We start from the raw sequence: 10,000 nt of genomic DNA on the forward strand, positions 1-10,000 counted from the left end.
GCCATTGAAGGATATTCTAGCATGGCTGGAGTACTCTGGAGATAAAATCATGTAAGAGTTATTCAAACAAACTCGAGGACATGTTTTGTTTGTTTGGTTCAACGGTTCCTGTCATCTGTGTGCTGAGCGCTAATAAAGGACAATCTGTTTCCATAGCAACAGTTGGAAAAAATATAACCCGAAATTGTTATAATCCTCTGCCTATCTGCTCTCTGCATACAAACTCTGACAAGCTAGGATTGATCATAGCATGCCAGCCACTATGATTAGAGAAATAAAACATTGATCAAAATCGAAATCAATTTCCTCCTTGGGTAATATTAATGTAATGAAGGGTTCCATCTCTTGTGCATCATAAGCCACCACTTATGATATTAATATTGCTCAAGACACAACAACTGAGGAATAAAGGCTATCAGTTTTATGATTGGATAATGAAACTACTGATGTGCTGATGTTTATTGGGACTGGCTTTATTATCTTGGCTAAATGGTGAGTAAATAGGGCCCTTGACTGCTATTACAGAGTCATAGAGACAGTTTTAATGTAGACTATTCTTATTAGTAAAAAGCCATTACCCTAAAAGCGGATTCATGGTTATAGCAGTATCCTTATTGTATTTTCTACTGTATCCTTAACACCCTTTATTACCTGATATCTTCCTCTTTCCTACTGTTGTGTCCAGTAAATTCGATGTAGACTCTGACATGACCAGCTGGGAGGATCCCGATATGACTGAATGCGAGCCCCGCACGATCATATCTGACCTGAACGACCACAATGTCACAGCTGGTAGGAGCGTACAGACACACATGTTAACTAGGAAACCAAGGCTAGTTCATAATGCTGCATCAGCACTGCTACACAGACCTGCACCCCCGGCTTTCGTCTGTCACAGATGCTATACTGCACCCATGTTTCCACTTGTATGTGACCGGCAAGTGTAAAAGTAGGTAGCATACCTGGGAATATCCCACCAGTTCTCTTCCATCTCCTCTGCAAAGCAGAATTTTGCCGACGTGCTGATGGAGAAGTATGAAACATAGGCCTACCTCAAGTGTCACTGTTACTTCAGCATAGTAACAAATATATTTGCTATTAATACTATTTTCTCTCTGTTCTCAGACCTTTTGAAATAAATTGCTGACTTCAAATCCCGAAAAAGCAACACTTAAAGCGAAAGCGACAAGCTTAATGTAATATATGTGACGTCATTGGTCCATCTTCTCTGCAAACTTCTGCAGAAACAAAGTTGATGTGCATACAGTGATTCTTTCACAACACACATATTAACACTTTCTTATATTGCAATATAGCAGAGCGTGCCAGTTCCTCTTTAGGTGTCTAGCCTGAGTAGAATTTATTTTTGACTTAAGAGTTTAAAGTCAGAATTCTGAAATAAAAATCGGAAATCGCAAAGTGACTCTAACTGACCGAGGTAGCCGGTCGCTGACCCATAATTCTGACTTTATTCTCAGAATTCTGACTTTATTCTCAGAATCCTGACTTTATTCTCAGAATTCTGACTTTAAACTCAGAATTCTGACTTTAAACTCAGGATTCTGACTTTAAACTCAGGATTCTGACTTTAAACTCAGTAATAAAAATATATAATCACACGTGGCCCTAATCCTCTTCTGTCTGTACTTTAGTGTAAATGTACATTTTATCAAGTGGTAACCCTGTCTCTTTGGATGGTAGAGAACGCGATGGACATGTGGCTGACCATTCAGGACCTGGTGGACTTTGAGCTGGGCTCAGGCAGCGGGAGCGGGAGCGACGGAGAGCTCAGCGCCTCAGACATGGTGACCGTGGTGGGGAAGCTGGATGATGTCGTAGACGTCAGCGTGGTCACGGCCGAACTCAGCAATGACATCTTCTCTATGATCTCAGATATTCTGAACTCCAGGAGTGACATGGCTCCAGTGTCTAACATGTAAGAAAACATTTGATTAGGGTTTTATAAGATCGTGTTTTAGATCATTATTAGTAGTAGTTTTATATATTGATGATGAAATACATAAATATGATACTGATCTAAAAACAAATCTGTCATTGAAGGGTGCTGAAACTCACAGAAAGAATCGGGGACAAGGCAGTGTTTTCAGGGGATTTATTTAACGTGGCCACCCCTGCAATGGCTGTGTCCATGATCAACGTGAAGCCAAAGAACTTCAGAGGAATCACCTTCTGCGTTACTAATTATGCTGATGGTATGACCCCAGAGGTAAGTTACTATAGAGGCACCCTAATTATACCCGTGCACACACTAGAATCCAAGAATCATCGCGGTAATTTTGTAATTTTTGGCGTGAGCTCACAATTACAGCCTTATTTGAATTTAGCAATGTGATTACATTCCAATCCATGTAATTTAGAAATTGCCAATTAAACCGACACCCTCTTGGATTGTCAACTCTTTGGTTTCTCTTAGCTCATGGTCAACGAGAGCTTTGCTGAAGCAATCCCAGGCACGGTTGCGTCTATCAGCCTGCCAGCTGAGCTCAAAAATCAACTCGCAGCGGACGGAAACAAAACCAGATTTCAGTTCCAGTTCTATGGAGTACAAGACCTCTTCAATGTAAATGCACATGCATGCAGGCATGCCACACACACACACACACACACACACACACACACACACACACACACACACACACACACACACACACACACACACACACACACACACACAAACACAAACAAACAGTCGACACACTCCAACAGGGATTAAATTGACATTGAGAAGGTTTATAATGGCAGCCATTCCATTTTAGTGTGAACTCTTTTCTTGTTTTCCTTCCTTTCCATTCTTCCTTTCCTCCTGTCTTTCTTTCTTTCTTTCCTTCTCTCTTTTTAGTTGAACACTTCAAAGTATAACATACCCACCATTTTACCTTTAGTCAAGTCAAATTTCATTATTTCACAAAGGACACAGGCATTGCCATCAAAACAGAGGGTAACTGGACTCTCAACAGCTATGTCATTTCGGCCAGCATCAACAACAGAACAGTGAGCAACCTCAATCAGAGTGTGGAGGTGACCCTCAACAACAACAGAGCCATGCAGGTGATCAGTGGTCGATCTCGTCAATCATCAGCTTTTGGAGCAGGTTTTGTGTTTTGAATGAATGTCCACAATTCTCTTGGTTTTCTGTCCAAATAGGAACATGAGAACGTGACGTGCGTCTTCTGGGACTTTGGTGATAATGGTGCGTTTCTCTCTCGCTTTAAGGTTGATTTGCTTAACGGGGCTGTCTGTAAGATTTGAGAGTTCTGAAGAGAGGGAGTAAAAAAAGAGCAGAAAATAATGAAATTTAGTTGTGTGCTAGTATTGATGATATACAAAATAAGTAAATGTTTTGTGCTTTTGTTCAATACTAGATTTTATTTTAAAGACAATGCTAATATTTCCTGTGAAACTTGTTTCAGTAGTTAATTCACATTTGGTAAATGTTTAAAAGCATTTGGTTATTCAAATTCTGCTCCTGTGTGTGTGTGTGTGTGTGTGTGTGTGTGTGTGTGTGTGTGTGTGTGTGTGTGTGTGTGTGTGTGTGTGTGTGTGTGTGTGTGTGTGTGTGTGTGTGTGTGTGTACGTGAAGAGGGTCAAGGTGGTTGGAACAGCACGGGGTGTGAGACTCGGGCTACATCTGCTAATGTGACAAGCTGTTTCTGCAATCACCTCACTAGCTTTGCTGTGCTTTTGGTGAGTCACAAAATGGTAAAGGAGGATTTTCTTTTTGAAGTATGAGAAGACCTCAAGGTGATACTATTTGTGTACTTTTCCAGGACATATCCAGGGCCCCCATGAGTGAGAAAGACCGTGAGATTATGACGCTGATTTCGTATCTGGGTTGTGGTATATCCTCCATCTTCCTGGGCATCACCCTTATGACTTACTTGATCTTTGGGTGAGTTCATTGCAATGCTAACTCCTCACAATTAACAGGAGTTCTACGCAAATTATCCACTTCAATCACTGTGAATCACCCCTTACTTTCTTTCGTTACTTATTTCTTTCTTTCATTCTTTCTCACGTTACTTGTTTCTTTATCTCCATGTCTTTGTTGCATTCTTTCGTTCATCACCGTCTCTATCTCAATGATAGAAAGAACACAGAACGCACACATCAATCCAACAAGAAAGGACCACCTTATATAATCGTAAACTACGTCATTTAACAGACACATTTATTCTATTTGAATAAATTAAATGCAATTCGTTAGGATCTTTCGCAAAAGGCCACCGTGCATTTGAAACACTTGCGACGGCCAACACACAACGCAACAACCACGTGCATGTTAGAAGTATAAAATAAAGATGAAGACCTATGCCACTCACTCCTTCACCCCCCCCCCCCCCTCTCTCTCTCCCCCTATAGAAAACTGCGTCGGGATCACCCGTCCAAGATTCTGATCAACCTATCGGCCGCCCTGCTGGCCCTGAACCTGCTGTACCTGCTCAACACCTGGATGTCCAGCTACGGCTACGGCCTGTGCATCCTGACCGCCGTGCTCATGCACTTCTTCCTGCTGGCGTCCTTCACCTGGATGGGGCTGGAGGCGCTGCACATGTACTTTGCCCTCATCAAGGTCTTCAACGCGTACGTGCGGTCCTACATCCTCAAACTCTGCGTGGTGGGCTGGGGTAAGCGCCGCGAGGCTTTTGGTGGAACACAGCGCTTTTTGAGTTGGTCTCCTTTTGCTCTTCTTTGTTTCGCTTTTCCTACGATGATTTGTTTTCCGTTGTGGATATTGCCTTTTGTTTGTATGAGTTAGAATTGATGATGTTGAAAGTTCAAAGTTCAAAGTCAGCTTTGTTGTCAATTTCAACAAATGTGCAAGACAAATAGAGGAACCGAAATTGGAACTCTCACCCACAGTGCATTAAGTATAAAAGGTCAATTTAAATTAAATAAGTAATATGTATAATAAACAAATTCTAAATAGTGCAAAATGGTTCTGAATATTGCAAAGGTAGGCAAAACAAAACAGTATGTATAAATAAATTCTTGTAATTTGTTGAGGAAGAAAGGATGGATTGTACTATTCATATCTGATATTCAACAGCATAAATAAGCCTAATAAAAGTTGTTTCTTGCGTCTGCAGGTGTTCCCCTGATAATAGTAGGAGTGGTGCTGGCCACTGATGTCGACGCCTACGGCAGCAGCAATATAACTTCAGCAGCAGATGAAACATCTGAACCATTGTAAGAATCTACTGTATACAACGTAACCCCAAGGTCTTGCTTATTTACAAGAAGATAATGCACCAAAAATGTCAATAAAGACAAGGTTAATGCGCTATTAATAAACCTGAAAACAATCAAACTTGTTACCTCCAACTCCACCTCCTCTACTTCCTCCTATTCCACCTCCCGCTCCTCCTCCTCCTCCTCCTCCTCCTCCTCCTCCTCCTCCTCCTCCTCTTCCTCCTTCACCACTCCCACCTCCTCCTCCGCCAACCCTACCGCCTGCTCCCGCTCCGGCAGCTGCTGGATCCAGAGCGACGTGCACTTCTACGTGACGGTGGCGGGCTTCATCCTGCTCGTCGTGCTGGGGAACACCGGTGTGTTCGTGGTGGTGCTGCTCCAGATCCGACGCATGCGCACCAACAAGCCGCTGGGGAAGCCGGCCGCGGGCGGCTCCGCGCAGGACCTGCGGGCCGCCGCCAGCCTCACCGTCCTCCTGGGCCTCACCTGGCTCTCGGCCTTCTTCGCCGTGGGGCCGGGCAGGACGGTGATGCTCTACCTGTTCTGTATCCTCAACAGTCTGCAGGGTGAGGAGCGTCTGCGCCTGCGTCTCAGGATGTTTTATGATGTTGTTCCTGTTCCGTGGTAGAGTAACACTTTTTAGGTCCCGTGTGGTGAATGGTTTTGTTTTGAGTGGTAGTGTTTCTTACGCATGAGACTGCTTTGTATGTGTTCAATAACACGGACTACCTCACCGAGTACATGTGTATATACAATATACAGTCACATTTGTATTATTATTTAGAAATAGTTGGGCACATTTCTCATGGTTAGCATCTTGAAAAATAGGATGACTCGATAATTAATTTGTTAAAAGCGACTAAAAGATCTGAATTAAATAAAAGCGGACATAAAATAGAACACTATGATCTATGATTTTAATAATATGAACCACCAATTTATTTCTCGTTGTGTTTCCAGGCTTCTTTATCTTTGTGTTCCACTGTCTGACGAAGGAGAACGTGAGGAAACAGTGGAGAACACGTTTGACCTTTGACCGATTCAAGCCCAGTGACTTCTCAGGTACTTGCTGTGAGGGTCTGGGTTGGCTCTGTGTGCGTGCGTGCACGCATGAGTGTTTGTGTGTGTGTGTGTGTGTGTGTGTGTGTGTGTGTGTGTGTGTGTGTGTGTGCGGTGGCTGTGTGACAAATGAATAGCGTCTGCGTCATACTGGGACTCCATCATGTGCATTGAGGTAATAAATCATCAATAAACTAGCCTCATCAATTTGGGACGTCACGGTAACAAGGAGATTGTTGATACTTTAGTCTCTGGAACTCCACTTCTAATCGTTCCTACCAATAGCGTGACAAAGTATCAGCTGAATATGATGCTGAGGCAGAATATTGATTATCAATTCTTTTTTTCTATCCATGTATCGTCAGTGTTATAAGCAATTGTTATCATTGTGGGCATTAGCACTTATTTAGGTTTTAAAAAGGTGCTAAACAAATAAAGTATCTTATTTAATATTCTATGGTTATGTTCTACCCTCTAGACTGGAGTCGCTCCACCAGTCGGCCCAAACAGGAGCCCAACTCCCACTCCATGGGGTCGGTAGACACCTCGTCCATCATCAAGGCCTCAGAGTTGTCCAGCACCACGGGGTCCCTGCCCGTCCACCCCGGGAGTGAGGGAGCCGGACTCCTTCTACAGGTGGCTCAACCCGCCAGCACTCCCAACAACATAAAGACCTCAGTGTCCTGGTCTAATCAGTAGTGTGGCCTGATGGCAAAGACCCGACATGAAGGTCATGGTATCAAGATGACTGAAGGGGGGCGAGATCGATCATTTCATGGAACACAAAGAGAAACTTTAACGTACCTACTTCATCAAAGGCCAGGCAACGGCAGAAATAATGCTGAGGTCGAGGTTTTAAGTTATTTGCTTTTATATGTACATAGTAAAATCCTATAAAAAAAACCAGACGATTTAAACACCTGCTATTTTGAGCGCTTAACCGCTTTTTATGCCTAACAGAGGCAGTCATATAGTTTCACAGATATTTGGTTTATTCATTTTAAAGCTATATTTGTTATTTTTCAATGTATATATGTGTCTTTACTGGAAAAAATTAAAGTTTTCGATCATACTAATGTCTGATCTGTGTAAAGGTTTTTTTACTGCCAAAAATTAAAGTTTTCGATCATATTAATGTCTGATCTGTATAAAGGTTTTTACTCAAATTTTGTGGGCCACGGCCACTACCCAAGCCTTCACAACAGAAGTTCAAAATAATTCCAGTGGAAATGTGACACTACCTGAGCTGCAGCCTCAATATAGCCTATGTGGGCGGAACCACAATTTTTACAGAAAAGGGAAGCTGAGGTGCTTTGACATCATCAGGCTATTTTACATTAACTATATGTCCGTAGATAAGAGAGATTTACAACACTGGCAATCTCACTGGGGTTTGGTGATAAGTATGCTGTGACTACATCTAGTGGCATAACTGTGTAGTGTACATCTGGAGGACATTTATAAATCTACACAGACATTAATATCTGTTTACTGATGGCAATTTAAAATGAGTTGCAACAAAGGAAAACACTATCAACTACAATTATTATAAAATATTATATATTTTGGTTGCCTTGGCCACATAAGAGTATTTCAGCTAAACATATAAAAACAAATCCCCAAAAACCTAAATCTCTGGAAGATGCTCAGTCTATAACTATAGAAAATGGTATTATCATGAGATGCGCAGTCCTTTTCTGTTAACCTGTGTTTACCTCAATATTGATCGTCGTATTTGATGCCTGGTGAGCATCTTTAGTGACAGTGGGGAATGTTGCCCCCATCAATCTTTGAAGCTGATGGGAAGCATGCGGTTCATTATTTTAATTAGGTAAGTGCATGCACTAATTGTCTTTGTTTGTACTGCATTGCACTGTGTGTTTTAGTCATGAATAGCTTATCGATCCAGACAGTAAACATGCATTTGGGCTTCTTCTGGGTTTGTTTTTGTAAGAGCAAAGCTCAAAAACAAATGTGTGTTTTAAAAAAAGACAAACAGGATGAATCGGATGATTGTCCCATTAATAATAACCCTCACCCCCAGGTATGAGCATCTAAAATGAAAGTCCCTTTGATCCGACTGAGTGTGCACATACATTTATGACACTGTGTCTGTTGGCATTGTTGAGGAATGCTCTCATAAGGTGTCAGTCTGGTTATGGACTAACTTGCTCGTTGGCATTCTGTTCATTCTAATCTCTGTTCCTGGAGACTCACACCCTCAGACCGGAGCACACCGCGCTAACACACCGACTAAGGTGGGTTGAAGGAAGCCACAGCCGGGTGTAGGACCACAAGCAGAAAGGAAACAAGGCAACCGTGAGCTGGCTGACCGGGATTGGATGGATTAATACGATATCTGCAAGGACACCCAATGATAGTATGTTAATGAAGATGTTTTTTGGCTCACGTACGCGCCAACATCAGGTGTTTGTTCACTAATCAATCGTTCCAAGGACTGGTTCCTTGGTCAGCGTTGGCTCACCATCGAGAAGCAAGTAAAAGTATGTATACATTTTAAATATGAAACCAAAATGTACTTTTAAATTGGTACTGAATCCAGCAGTGATCATAAAGTTTGTTGTGCCCAGAGCATGATGCAACCGATCAAGCTTTTAATAGGCTTATCAAAAAGTTGCCATTTGAAACTGGTGCAGCATCACAGCCTTGTCATTTGACATGAAGTGATCATTGCAGATCAGATCATATCAGATGTTGCGCTTCCTCAATGCATACCGATGCAAAGCAAAACTCAACATTCCCAGATTAACAACACAAGTAATCCGGAAAAAAATCAAGCATGAAACAAAGTTATTAATTATTAAATTCCTTGTTATGAATATATTCGTAATTTATCAGTTTGCATTTAATATGCAATACTCAGAATTTATTACATCTGCTGGGTTTTATGCTTTAGTATCCGTCATATACAGAGTGACCAAACACAACTACTTGGCATTAATTCTTAATTGGGAAACATCATGAGAAGAAACTGGACTCAAATGGCGTCATGGGGAATATTATACAGTGTAGGTATCATTTGAAAATATAAATGAACTGAAACTGGCCTCACTTGATAATACAAGTTGACTTTTCTATGAAAGATATGGTTTGCTCTGTTGGACGGAATGGTATGTTATCCTCGTTGTGTTACATGATTCGATGGCATATGTACTGTATGGGATACCGAAAATTATTACATATTTAATGGCTTTTAGGGCATTCCATCGACTTGTGAATGTGAGTTTTGTTCTTCTATAATGTGGATAAATTATGTAAACCATTAAGATAAAAGCAAATAAACATTGAGAAGGGAACATCTAAATTAATACATTTTATAAATAATAAATGAATGAAATAATTATTATTAATAATAATAATAATAATAATAATAATTAATAAAGTAAACCCTTTCTCCTCAAAAAAGAAACATAAACCCCAAAATGATAATTAAAAAACAACATCATCTACAGTATAATAACAAGAATTCTGTGAACTAGAATGCGGGTAAAGAAAATTTAAAGAAAATGTAAAGTCCATCTGAACTTCCAGGGATCTCTCCCAGTTTTAGATGACCGATGGCCGACGTGGGAGGAAGCCCGTTCTCGATGAAGGTGGAGGAGAACTCCCAGAGTGTGATCCTCACCTACTTCCAGGGGGACATCGGTAGCATGGTGGACGCACACTTCTCCCGGGCCCTTGCCAGGGCCGACAGGGCCAATCCCATCAA

The 10,000-nt window shown here is 41.5% G+C and overlaps 2 protein-coding genes across 5 annotated transcripts in view; both read left to right on the forward strand.

Annotated features, from left to right (window-relative positions):
- Positions 1 to 7,342, forward strand: part of adgrg4a (adhesion G protein-coupled receptor G4a) — a 15,168-nt gene extending 7,826 nt beyond the window's left edge. For both annotated transcript variants that reach the window (XM_060062970.1, XM_060062971.1), the window contains 13 exons: positions 686 to 792; positions 1,702 to 1,936; positions 2,062 to 2,227; positions 2,435 to 2,581; positions 2,932 to 3,069; positions 3,166 to 3,211; positions 3,602 to 3,705; positions 3,789 to 3,910; positions 4,381 to 4,646; positions 5,109 to 5,208; positions 5,491 to 5,777; positions 6,172 to 6,273; positions 6,749 to 7,342. In XM_060062970.1, the coding sequence (XP_059918953.1) occupies positions 686 to 792; positions 1,702 to 1,936; positions 2,062 to 2,227; positions 2,435 to 2,581; positions 2,932 to 3,069; positions 3,166 to 3,211; positions 3,602 to 3,705; positions 3,789 to 3,910; positions 4,381 to 4,646; positions 5,109 to 5,208; positions 5,491 to 5,777; positions 6,172 to 6,273; positions 6,749 to 6,969 (2,041 nt within the window). In that variant the 3' untranslated portion in view covers positions 6,970 to 7,342. The remainder of the gene's footprint in view (positions 1 to 685; positions 793 to 1,701; positions 1,937 to 2,061; positions 2,228 to 2,434; positions 2,582 to 2,931; positions 3,070 to 3,165; positions 3,212 to 3,601; positions 3,706 to 3,788; positions 3,911 to 4,380; positions 4,647 to 5,108; positions 5,209 to 5,490; positions 5,778 to 6,171; positions 6,274 to 6,748) is intronic.
- A 1,032-nt stretch (positions 7,343 to 8,374) lies between these two features.
- Positions 8,375 to 10,000, forward strand: part of vgll1 (vestigial like family member 1) — a 4,163-nt gene continuing 2,537 nt past the window's right edge. The window contains exons 1-3 of one of the 3 annotated variants that reach the window (XM_060062995.1): positions 8,375 to 8,774; positions 9,188 to 9,299; positions 9,836 to 10,000. The exon at positions 9,836 to 10,000 is cut by the window's right edge and continues 32 nt beyond it. In XM_060062995.1, the coding sequence (XP_059918978.1) occupies positions 9,849 to 10,000 (152 nt within the window). In that variant the 5' untranslated portion in view covers positions 8,375 to 8,774; positions 9,188 to 9,299; positions 9,836 to 9,848. Of the gene's footprint in view, positions 8,775 to 9,187; positions 9,300 to 9,822 lie in introns of all 3 variants that reach the window. The other 2 variants (XM_060062994.1, XM_060062993.1) reach the window with 2 other exon arrangements.

This window comes from Gadus macrocephalus, chromosome 10 (assembly GCF_031168955.1).
Source record: "Gadus macrocephalus chromosome 10, ASM3116895v1".
In the NCBI taxonomy this organism is placed as follows: domain Eukaryota; kingdom Metazoa; phylum Chordata; class Actinopteri; order Gadiformes; family Gadidae; genus Gadus; species Gadus macrocephalus.